Source organism: Equus caballus, chromosome 14, assembly GCF_041296265.1.
Source record: "Equus caballus isolate H_3958 breed thoroughbred chromosome 14, TB-T2T, whole genome shotgun sequence".
NCBI lineage: Eukaryota > Metazoa > Chordata > Mammalia > Perissodactyla > Equidae > Equus > Equus caballus.
Window position 1 is genome coordinate 44,447,684 of NC_091697.1, and position 12,752 is coordinate 44,460,435.

The window sequence follows — 12,752 nt, forward strand, 5'->3', positions numbered from 1 at the left end:
TTTTGTGCATACTTGTAGCCTTAACACGCGTGGCCCTTCATCCTTTGATCTGTAATATGCTGCACTCCATCAGAAGATTTCCCGGATTCCTTCTGACCAAGACTTTGGGAGCCAGCGGCTGGGGGTCGCATGTTCACCAGTGAGGGGTTGGCTCATGGATGCTGCTGGGGGTGAGGGGAGATGCTGTGCCCAGAGCTCCAGCTTCACTCGAACAGCCAAGGGAGGTGTTTGCAGAGAGCCTGGGTGGGGCTCCATCTCCCAGTGGCAGCATGGGCCAAGGCAGTCAGGAGGGAGCAAGAACAGCAGCCTTGATTCCTGGGATGCTCTCTGTCCTCCTCCCCCGCCCTGACCGCCCCCGCAAGAACCAACTGTGTATCTCAATCCCAGAATGTGAGGAATGTGCCACAGCCTGAGAGGCATGAAGCAATCTGCAGAGAGGCAGGGAGGAGCTCCGCTCCCCAGTCAGAGCCTGACAGTGCAAGGACTATGGGTCCTGAGGGCTGGGCTGCCCCTCCCATCCTCCCTGGGCCTCCTGCTGCAGCCAGGATATCAAAGGCTGCATTGTGCATTGAGCTGGGGCCTTGGTCCCTTGTGTGCCCGGGAGGAGGCGGGAGGAGGGACACTCTTGGAGGGCTGTCCCCTCCCAGTGCTCTTCTGGCTGGTGTTCCCAGGGGTCTCGGCCTGAGGAGGATGGTGCACACATGGGTGGCTGCTTCTGCATCCCCGGGGAGCCGAGTCTGTCCTGGGGCCCAGGTGAGTTTTCGGGGGGGCTCTGGCCTGTGGCTTGGCTGAGGTGGTTGTTTCAGTGAAGGCTCAGGGATTTGCTGGGGGTGGGGGAGTTGCTTTTCTAAAGACAGGGTGATGGTTGTGAGTCCTCGCTCACTCTTCTCTGTGCCTTATTCAGTATTTGTCATTCTGGCTTTGTGAAAAGGGAGTGAAGCCTGGGAAGCATCTGCTTTTCCTGAAGAGAGAGGCTTTGAGCTCACTCTGTGAGGAAGGAGTGCTGCTCTTGGCTGCCACTCCCAGGGTGTGACTAAGCCCTTCCTTCCTTTCTTCCCAGGATTCCCTAGGTCAGGAAGAGAGGTCAGGAAGTGAGTTCCTCTGGGACCATCGGTGGTCATAAACTTGGCCTCAGTCACTCAACCCTGTTTTCATCAGAGTTGCTGTTACTGGAGAAAAACAAGCAATTTCCTGCCTCCTACCTGTTACAGTGTGATTTTTTTCTTGGTATGTCAAATTGAGGCCACAGAGAGTTTTGCTCTAAGAAACTGTCAAGTTATCTGAGACTTGACATAGGTGACCAACCATTTTGATGTGCCTGGGACTGAGGGTTTGCCCAGGATGCAGTCAGTGTTAGAAACGGGGTGGTCCCAGGCAATTGGGATGATTGGTTACCCTAATGCAAACTCCTTCCTTCTTTTCAGAGCAGGGCCAAATGGGGCCCTGTGGTCGCAAGTACGGCATTTATCAGGAGGAGTGGTGGCTTTAGGGCAGGGAGGTGGATTGGGGGAGGACTTCCCTGGGAGATGGAAGAGCACTAAGCCGAGGAAGCCTTCCTAACAATGTGAGGAATCCACGTCTTCCTGGAGCCTCACCACGGTTCCTTGGAGGGGAGCCCGGGAGCATCCCCCGTTGAGGGCTTTCTACTCTCTGACAGATGACTTCACCTGCAGCCTTGTGACCTGGGCTCACAATGCGGAAGGCTCTAGAGGTCCTCAAAGCAAACCTGAAGCACCACGTTCTGCTTCCTCTGCTTGAGGTCCCAGCCTAGACAGCTTGACACCTCCGGGAGGAAGAGGCTCCCAGGCTAAGGCCACCTGGACCTAAAACCATAAGCAAATAAAGTCTCAAACAGTGCCCTTGGCACAAAGGCACGACCTTCAGCTATGAAACATTTTGCTTCTCCAGATTTCTGGGATTTATAAATTTTTCAGACCCTCTTGCTAAATCCTGCTGTCATTGTAGCCCATGGGTGCAGACACAGCACGTGGGTGGGAGAACACGAAGGATCACTGGTCTGCAAGTCAGGGAGTGGGGACTAGATGTGACTCAGTCTCTCTCCATGGGGGCAGGCATCATCGTGGGTGATCACCCGCCCTTGGAGGCCAGACTGTCTGGCTTTGATCTTGCTTCTTTGACTTGCCTTGAGCAATTTATTTAACCTCTCTGGGTTTTAGTTTCCTCATCTGTATATTTTATGATATAATTATGCCTTCCTCATAAAGTTGGGATGGGATGGGATTAAGTCTCTGTGTGAAACACTTAGCCTGGCACACAGTTAATTAAGCACAATAAATAAGTTAGCCAGATTAACTACATTTCCATGGCCCGAGCATATCATGCTCTGTCTCTAGGCCTCCATTTTGCTCATCTATAAAATGAGTGGGCTATAAACTCGGCCTGCGGAGGTGTCTTAGGGAGCTCTGCCCCCGCTCCCTGACCCCCAGCACTAGCTGGAGTAACTGCTTCGGTTTGACATTCTGTCCTTCAGCTCAAGATTCCATGTAGAGGAGTTCTGCAGCTCAAAACAACCAACCAATATTGGAGAAGCTTCCTCAAAGTTCTGATGGCGCTATCATTCAGTATTTTCTTCTTTCCCCTGTTTTTTGCCACTGATAATTGCTTAGCATCCAATGAAACGCTGGATTCACTTTTTCACCAAGAGTCAGCTTGCTGTTTATTTCTATTAGGGCTTTTTGTGCCATTCCCCGATACTGTTCTCCATATTTGTAGGGGCTTTCCCTAGGGAGGTCGATATGCATATTCTAAGTCTGAAGCCAGTTGATATAAACATTCTCTTCTAGGTTCCCCTATTTGTCATAGAGAAATGGAACAAAGTAGGAGACACATCCTGGAACAACTTAATAGCTGTGTGACTTTGGACAGGTCTCTTATATTCTTCGAACCTCAGTTTTCTCGTTTGTAAACTTGATCTAATGGTAGTATCCATCGCATGGAGTTTTTGTGAGGATTAAATCAGATAACTCATTTCATGGATTTAGCACAGGGTCTAGCTTCTGATAACCCCTCAGTAATTGTGGGCTGTTTTATTGTTAGCTAATAGGAACCACTCCCACATCCCTTCTTCCTAATTCTGACGCCATTGGCGCAGGAGTCTGTGCTCACGTTTCTTTGGCTGTTTCTGCCATTGTGTCTGTTTAAGTGGGAGTAAACAGCAGGGACCAACGGTCCTTAGGGGTAAGGGAGGCAGGAAAAGAGAAGGCTGTTGATGGCACTGAGCCCTGGACAGCTGCCCAGCTGGTTTGCTGCGGTGTGACATGACGAACCTTGGCTCTGACGACCCCAGGTGCCGCATTCTCACATGTGGACTCTGCCTGCAGCATCGGTCCCCCTGTGATGTTTCTCGTTTGCGCCATAAATCTCCCAATTGTACATAGAGGGAGGGTGAGTTTCTGATCAACTGTAGTCATCTCTGACTTTCTGGACCCTTGGAGATCCTTGCCATTGTTTAATAATAAACTACAGCTGCTCACTTGGGGCCACAGAGCAAGTCATGCCAAAGTTCATTGGTCTAAAAGCTTCTAGCACTTCCCCCTTATCTTCAACACTTTCTGAAGAAATTAGGCAGACATACATTCTTAAACAGAGGATGAGGGAGAGAAACATTTGCCTCCAATGATCTCTGGTGTTTGTCACTTTCCTTTCCACCTTTTTGATAAATACGAATCATCGGGATAACAACAGTCCATCCATGGTGAATGCGGACAATAGTAAATGATGCTTCACATTTGAACTTTAAAAACTCGTGAGTCATTTTGAACTTACTGATAATAGAGACTATTAGAACAATAAACCCACCGTCTAGCTTTCGCAAATTTCTTCTTTATGCCACATGAGCTTCAGAGCTTCTTTCCTTCTTTCTCTTAACTTTTCAAAAAATAAGACATTACAGATACACTTAGGGTCTGCTGGTAGTTCTTCCCAATCTCATCCCCTTTTTCCTTCCCCCAAATTAATCCCTTTCTTGAATTCAGCAGTTTTGTGCTTTTATTACATATTCATGTACTCTTAATCATCGCAAAGAATTTATTTTGAAGATTTTTAAACTTAGACAAAATATCATTATGCAACTTGCTTTTTTTTCCCTCAAGATTATGATCTGAGATATATCTATGCATATAGATGCAGCTGTAGTTCTGATCTGATATTTTTTCTCACAAGGACAGTGTGAGTTTTGCATCATAAAAACTGCTGGTGGTATGCTTGCCAGGTCGAAGAAGGAAAAAGTATGTGGGTGGAGGAAAAAAAGCACACTGGGAAACGTTTACTGTTTAGTTCTCTTCCTAAAGCTGGAGGCGGCAGTGGATGGGTAGGAGCAAGGAGAGACTGAGAGAGGAGAAATGGGCGTGAATTCTCATTTCTGGCAAGTTTCTGTGAGTGATATATTTCCTGGATTAGAGACTTTAGACTTCAGTGTTCTGAGGTCAGGTTAATGTAATGGAAACAGCAAGGTCTGCACCCAATGATCTGGATGGCTTCTGACTGTCGACGAAAATAATCCATAACCAATCTATAAATGGAAATTTAAGTGAGTTTATTCTGAGCTTAAATCTGAGGATTATAACCCAGGAGAGTCTTTCCACAAAGGAACAGAGCACTCCAAAGAAGTGGGGGTATACAGGGTGGTTATATACCCTCAAAGAGTATGTTTCACATATGATTGAAATGTCCCTTTTACAATAGTCACAAGGCTGCTCTGTCAGCACAGCAATTGATGGAAACGGCAGATAGGTCTGCTGTCTCAGTGAATGCGCGGGGTGGCAGGTGTGTTGCCTCGGGCTGGGCGGTCACAGATGAGCACTGCAATCGGTTCCCAGCCTAAAGAAAGATGCTTAATCTTTAAGGAGATGCCAACGTTGGGATGGAGAGAGAAGTTGCGCCTTTATCTCAAGGGCCTTTGCTCTTGCCGTAGGGAATCTCTAAAGCAGATATACAATGCATGCTCAATGGCCTCGATCAGGCCCTTTTGGAAAGACAAGGTCAGGCCGAATTAGGTTTACACAAAATGGCTTCCTCATATACTCTAATATATCCTATTACTTGCCATTTTTACTTGTCATTTCCCCCTTTTGATCTCTAATCTTTCGATAGAAAGCATTGATGATCAAAATATTGTCCCTCGGCGCCAGGGTGGTTGCTGCCTGCCCTGGGTCCATCATGACCCCTCGGTGCTAGGCTTTTATTTCATTCATTTGCCTAGTCGTCCACGTTGGGGGAAATAGTGGACAAGTATAGAGTTATATATATATTAACAGAGGAAGCGTTTCATATGTCATGTAATTTCCAATTAATTTTAGATTGTTGCACAAACATTGTATATGTGCTTTTCTATGACAGTTTACATTTACCTTGTATATGATTATAGAACAAGTACAGTAACAATAATAACTCAGCATTTTAAAAGGATTGGTCTGAAATGAATTCTTAGTCATAGTCCCTATCAGAAAAAGAAATTTGTCCAGGGTTATAAGACAGATCAACCATCTCAAGCTGTCGAGCAATCATTACTTTAGTGTGTATGCCACTCTTACAACACTGAGTAAAGAAAACAACAATTAATTTGAATATTATGACTAGTAAAAGAATTCCAAGAAGTAGTAGAAATAGGAATTCCAATCCGGATCGGAAAAGGGAACTGATACCGGAAGGGAGCTAGCCAAACAATTCAAGACTGGGTGTCGGATCGCACAAGGCATCCACTTGCTCCTTCATGAGTTTCAGCAGAGATGACACATTGGAAGATTCATCACATGTAAAAGCACAGCATCTAGTCTGAATGCTTGTATATGTACCACCTTGGGATGCAGTAAGAATATCTAAAGCCATTCTGTTTTGAAGGACAGCCCTTCTCATTAAAGACATTTCAGTATTTAATAAGGCTGTTCCTGCTTGACTATCATTAAGGGCTTCTTGAGTCAATTTAGTCAGAGCTTTCATATGTAATAATGACGTCTTTTAGCCCCAAAGAAGAAGCAAATATAGCTGAAAATATAGCCATACCAGTGGAACACTGAACAAGCCCATCCGGCCTTAAAGAGAGGGAGATTGGCAACAGGTTTTAACTCAGCCTGACTCCTTCCCTGCTTTTAAAGGAAACTCAGGGTGCAATGTTTTAGCCATCCAGGCAGTAGGAAAGGCCAAAGATTTGTTCCACGTAACCACTGAGTTCCATTAGGAGTCACTCGATAAATGCCTGGCCTTCAAGACCAGTCTGTTCCAAATTAATCCCTTTGATTAAGTATAATAATATTCCAAACAAATTATAAAATAGGTATACAGTTTAAGCATAACAAAGGTTTAAATGAGATATAAGGTTGGGAATACAGACCTGGTCCGGAGTCTTGGGACAGCTGTCTACAACAGATGCCGTCTTCTTCTCCTCCTGGTATGGTCCTTTTCAACAGGGCTGCAAACAGTTTTATTTGATGTCTCTTTCAATAAATAAATTCTTCAGGTTACAGTCCAAGATCCTTAATTTCTGGGAATTCTCTGTGAAAGAATCAGCTACCAATCTTTCATTTCTTTTAAGTGCCTTGATGAGACCTTGACAATAATGTAAAATGTCTCCTCTAAGTAAAGTTGGTTCATACATTCCTTCGTTTAATTTCATAGGCCGTCCGGTTATTATCGCGAAAGGAGACAGTCGATGTTTACCAAAGGGTGTAGATCTAAGATTGAGGAGCGCTAGTGGAAGAGCCTTCGGCCATAAGAGATTAAATGCTTCTGAAAGTTTTGCCAATTGAGTTTTGATTGTGTCATTAGTTCGTTCCACCAATCCCGAGGACTGGGGATGGTAAGCACAATGGAAATGTTGCATTATTGGCCAAATATTACAAATAGATTTAATTATTTGTCCCGTGAAATGAGTTCCCCGGTTACTATGTAACTCAGTAGGAATTCCCCAAACAGGAATTATTCTCTCTAATAGTAATTTACCTACTGTTAAAGCCATTGCTCTTCTGTAAGGAAAGGCTTCAATCCAATGTGAAAACATGCAAATCATTACCAAGATGTATTTATATCCTTGAGATGGTGGCATTTGGACAAAGTCCAATTGCCATACCTCAAAGGGTCCCTTAGCAAGAGGAAAGTGGCCTTGTGACCCATGGAGTGGGTTTTTCCCCATAAAATCATCTTTTCAGGTGCCCAGTGGGTTAATTGTGTATATGCTGGAGCAGTGGCAATTGTGCTTCAATAGGTACTATGGGTTTCTTATTGGGCCCGAACCACATCTGTGAGGGGGTGTCAAAAATTCCCCCTTTTGACTGCCACATCTATTTCTCTTGTTCCGTGGCAATTTCTTGAGCCTGTAGAAGGAAATCTTTTACTGGGTTAGCGGAGCTAATGGGAAGCAGCAGGCATTCTTGAGGCTGGACAGCGTATCCAGCTTGATAACCGTCCTTGTTTATCATTTAAGTAAGATCCATTTGTAAACCAAGTTAAACAATAGAATGCAGTTGTGGTCTTCTCTCCCTTGTGATGTTGGAAGCAAGGTAACAAGGTTAATGGTTGGAGCAAATTATAAACTAGTTCCTGCGTCCAGGGGGCAGGCAGTCAAGAAGACTTCTAGATGTCAGAGTCAAAGCATCTTTTTGCAGCTTGAAATGTCTCTGATGATGTCATCGGGCATTCAGGTATCTTTTTGAGTGGCTTACAGCTTACACAGCAACAGATAGGAATCTCTCTTAAGTTTCTCTCAAGTCGTTCAGCTTCAGTTTGCAGGGTTTCAGGAAAAAGAGCATATTCAATTCTCAATGATTCCAAATGAAAATGAGGTAAAAATTGAAAACATTAGTTTGGAGGTTTGTAACCAGATATTTCAGTAGAAGAATTCAGGATTCAGTCCAGTTCACAGGTGGAAAAAGCCTCAAAGACAATTAACAGAACTAGGATCTAATATCCACAAATGCATATTATAGTTTTTCACTGAAACATAATTCTTCTCTCTAAAATCACCCTCATTTTTACCAAAGATAGTCAAATTAAGACTAATTGGTTTGCAAAATAAGTTTGGTTTCAAGAAACTTGGCTCAATTATTTACATAAGTGCAGCAAGAATAGCAGTTGATCATGTAGGCTCTTAAATCTGCTTTGCTGGAATTCTTTTATGAGGAATCTCAGATTGAACTTTAAAGACCTCTCGAGGCCAGGAAAACCAAGCCAAGAACTTGCCGTCAGATTCTGCCTGCAGTACCTACAGATTTGGGTGGATTCCTCTCTTCTCGATGTCCCCCCAAAATATTCTGAGGTTCCTTGCACCTGCCAGATAAGCAAGCTTCCTTACTTACCAGGCAAGATTGCTGGAATCTCTCTCTGTAAAGCAGGGTATCAGGCCCATATTTCCAAGTGTCTTTATTTCCAGAAAGTCAACCTTATTCCTCAAAGGCAGTATTGTCATATCTGAGTCTGTATGTTTCTCTCAAATATGACATTCCAGTCAAAGTTTTGGTAAGATAACAAATGTGTCCTGTTATAAGGAGAACAGATTCTTGTTGAACTTATGCAAATAACTATATTGCCACGAAATAACCATACTCACTCACAAAGAGTTTCCAAATTCTGGAGGGATCAGGTAGGGAGAAAAAGATAAATGTTTCAGTTCTGCTCATAAAGTTATAATTTCACTAAATTGCTATCAGGCATAGTTAGCAGAAGAGAAAAGAGAAAAAGATTTCCTTAAATCTGAGAAAACAAAACAACACATCAAAAACAAAATTTCAAACAAAAGTCATAAAAAAATTATAATCATCCTTAGTTCATTCAGTCCTGTATGATCTGTTCTTGATCTTAAACTTCTGTTAGCAGTTTTATGAGGTCATCAGTTTTTCTATTAGATTTCTGTAATTTCTTACCTAGTTCAGTTCTATGATCTGAAAGTTTGCCAGAAAACTGTAATCCAGAGTGTGTCATAGTCTTTTCCATGAATTCCTCCTAAGATGAGACATATTTGCAAAAGCAAAAAGCATCAGAGTAAAACAACTAACTGTAAACAACAAAAGACTTAAAAATGACAATTGACAGAGAAACTTGGTTATTTCTGTGATATATAACACCTTAAACTAATAATTAGAATTATGGCTGATAGCCAGGACAGATCAGAATTTTAGGAATGTTATATAATTTTCAAAACACTTATATCAATAACATTTACCACATAATACCAACTAAGAAAGATTATCATCACTTATCAGACAATGCTTCCAGTATAATTTAACAGACCAAATAAGCTTAATTAGTTTAGAATCTTCCACCTTATAGGAAGAGAGAGCAAATTTCTCTGTGAAGTCCCAGGGGCCCTCTCAAAATCCTCAAAGAAATCCTCCTCCTTCATCCAGGTCAAAGGAAAACCTTTATTTAGGACTTGAATTTTTTTTTTTTGAGAGAGAAGCTTGTCAAAAATATCAAAAGATTTTTAAAACACTTATTTAAACAACACTCACTGTGAAACAATGCTTAGGTATCAACAACAAAAAAACCTTAATAGAGAGACCTCTGTCTTTTTGCACCTAGGAAACATAAACATAGATACAACAAAACATAAATCTTTTGTAAACTTACTCAGAAGGAAAAAATCTTTTATAATCTCTTTATCAAGAGCAGACTAAGCGTTTAAGAAAATTATCCTTTTAAGAGAGAAAGCCAAATTCTAGTTTTTGTACCAGTTTACTTTTTCATATTAAAACCCACTTACTTAATTAGATTCATTTCAATCTTAGCCAACTTCACCAGGCATAAAACTCTTTTCAGAATTTCTTTCACAAACCTTCTATAACTTCTTTTGCATTCAGAATTTGTCCCATGCTTGCTTTCTTCCTTCTAGTACATTAGGACAAATTTATCTTTCTTAACCGAACAAACAAAATTACTTCCATTCTTTATACCTTCTTTACTGAAAACATACATTTTAACTTTCTTTGAATGCACAGCTGTTTTTTTTTATTAATTTCCAATAGCTTTAATTATATATGTTAATTAGAACTTTTAACCATTAACAGACAAAAGGTTAGCAATTATGAATTGTCTTTTATATCAGCATTCTAAACACTTCATAATTTCTAAGAACACGTCACTTTACAGTAAAAGACCCGAAGACTTTTAGCATCTCTGCAATAAAAAGCCAAAAGTAGATAAACTTAGATGTTTAGCAATGTTTGTGTTCTATCCAATCCCAAAATGACCCAGATACTCAGATTTTTATCACTTAGCAGAACTCAAGATTGTTACCAAAAAGAATTTGGAAGCTGTTTTTTCCTCCCCCTCCCCCCCCTTTTTTTTTCTTCAGTCTTAGGAATTAGTAATGGGCTAGGTAGTAGTTTCTGGAGAGGGGCGATGATAATCCCTTTTGAGATAAAGGAACTGGGTGGAATCCGAACTGCCTCTAGAGCAGTATTTCCAGTCTTGCAAGGATTTTCTAAGGACAGTTGCTCTTGATTTCCCGGAAACTGGATTGTAACTTGAATGACATTCTAGGTTGATCTACCTGTCCAATTGCATCATAAAGGCACAGAGAAACCCCTCAAGTTTTCTCCCAGCTGGAGTTTCTGGGGCATAACCTATGCAATTGAAAGTTTTTCTAATTAGTTAGAATGCACCCAAGTGGTGAGTCTCTGGGGATGCTTACGGCACTCCCCATGGCAGTAAAGCCAGTGTCCGACTGACGGTGGACTGGAGAAGGGTGCAGAGCCTACAAAGGCCTGGAACTGGCTGGAGGCCGGGGCTCCCAGTACCAGGGTTGAGAGTTAAGTCCCTGGCAAAAGGTTCTCAAGTTTTTGATTTTACAGAAGGTCCAGGTTCTGGTCAGGTCCAGCCTGAACTTAACCTCAACTTGGCGACAACAGAAGAGATGATGAGTAAAACAGACAAAGAAAGGAAAAGAAGAGATCGAACCTTGCCCTCATGGCCTCTTCCAGAGGGTTATCAAGATAAGAGTCACACAACAGTTCCTGTGCTGGGCACACAATCCCAGCAGGACAGTTCACAGAATAAATCACAGGTCTCCTACCCTCATGACTGACTCAGTAGGTGACTAAAATACTCAATGAGTCAACTGTCAAGAGAGGGCACCCCACTTAGGGTTGCTGGGGTGATCAGGCCTGGAAACTCAAAGTTGGGGCTCCCAGGGGTGGAGCCTTTGACTCTTTAAAGATTTCTTTGTTTCCCGGTTGCAAAGCTCAAAAGGAGACGAAAATGGCCCTTGTAACTCTAAGAGAGATGAAAGAAAAGGAGCCATTACCTTGAAAATTCCCCCATTGGGGTTCCTGTAGCAAGGGATGATGATTTCAGGGCAGATGGGGTCTGGTTATTGTGCGGTCCTATAACTTTAGATACGAATCTGGTCATATAGATCGGTATGTAGGTGAGGATGCCCTGGACTTCTCTCCCTGGGGCAGCCCTAATTCAGACCATAAACTTTAAAGACATTTGGGTTGTTCTATTCAGAAAAACTTTTTGTAAGCGCTTACTTTAAGTCAATGGAATAGAGCTCTTTAGAAATTGTACCATCCGGAGGTAAAATATAAAAACTTTTGTGACATGTATAGACACACACAGACAGACAGAGCAAAGGTTTTCCTTATATTAGTTAGGTGTTCTCATAGCGGACCGCGGTGGAAAAACTTGTTTTCCCAGTTTTTTCCTTTTTCTCTCTTTCATTTGGCCTTAGCAATCTGGCTTGGGATCCCCCTTTGTTAAGCAATTGCAATCACAGCATAAAGCCAACCGGAGTCTGGAGGAAAGGCTGCCCATTCGGGAACTGATTCGGGCTGTTTTAGAAGCTCGATTTCCTGCTTCTCTTTTAATTTCGTTTTGTTATAAAGTCCAAACAACTTCTGAGGACAGTGTAGTGGGTCAGAAGTGTGCTGCTTGTGAGTGTTACTCCCTATAAAAGGTCATAAACACTCTCTTACGTGCCTCGGTTTCTCCTCCGGCAGTCTAAAACCAACGTGGGGCTCAGAGCACGGGGTGACCAGCCCTTATGTGCGCGTCCCCGGACGAGCCTGTAATTAATTACCGTGAGTGAGAGTGGAGTTCCCTATGGGACCGCTGCACGTCGTGAGGATTGATCCTCTGACACTCCTGCTGAGGTCCTTAGTCACCTAAGGGCGCCTTTTGGTAAAGGCCGGGAGGAGCAAATGTCCGTTTTCTTTGGAGCTGAACACGTTCAGTCTCTCATTTCTCTATCAAGCAGTTTGTTCAGACTTTGTAAACACAGTTCTTTCCAATTTAAAGCCAAGTTAAAAACGTCAGCCTTCTCCATTCACTCCCAAGTTCCTCTAGGCTCCTCTGGCCTAGCAAATTCCTCCTAGGTTCCTCTTACCTAGAGTATGTACCAGTACCCCTTAAAAACCTCTAGTCTTAAGACCTTACCCAGCTCATATAAACTCTTGGACCGTCAACTTAAAATAAAGAAGTCCGGGTTTCAGAAGAACTCACCAGGGTCACCTGAAGAATGCAGTAATCCGGGGGGCTCAATGGGCCCTTATTGGTACCAAATGCCAGCTCAGTGTAGATTCCAGGTGGCCTCCGGTGGGTTTCTCTGAAATCCTGCCATGACTACGCCAAGAACTGTCGACGAAAATAATCCATAACCAATCTATAAATGAAAATTTGGGTGAGTTTATTCTGAGCTTAAATCTGAGGATTATAACCCAGGAGAGTCTTTCCACAAAGGAACAGAGCACTCCAAAGAAGTGGGGGTATACAGGGTGGTTATATGCCCTCAAAGAGGGTGT

At 42.8% G+C, this 12,752-nt stretch overlaps 1 protein-coding gene across 5 annotated transcripts in view; it reads left to right on the forward strand.

The window, feature by feature from the left end:
• Positions 1 to 281: 281 nt before the first annotated feature.
• SH3TC2 (SH3 domain and tetratricopeptide repeats 2) overlaps positions 282 to 12,752 on the forward strand; it is a 70,772-nt gene continuing 58,301 nt past the window's right edge. For 2 of the 5 annotated variants that reach the window (XM_070233038.1, XM_070233039.1), the window contains exon 1: positions 544 to 753. In XM_070233038.1, the coding sequence (XP_070089139.1) occupies positions 702 to 753 (52 nt within the window). In that variant the 5' untranslated portion in view covers positions 544 to 701. Of the gene's footprint in view, positions 754 to 12,752 lie in introns of all 5 variants that reach the window. The other 3 variants (XM_005599310.4, XM_070233037.1, XM_070233040.1) reach the window with 3 other exon arrangements.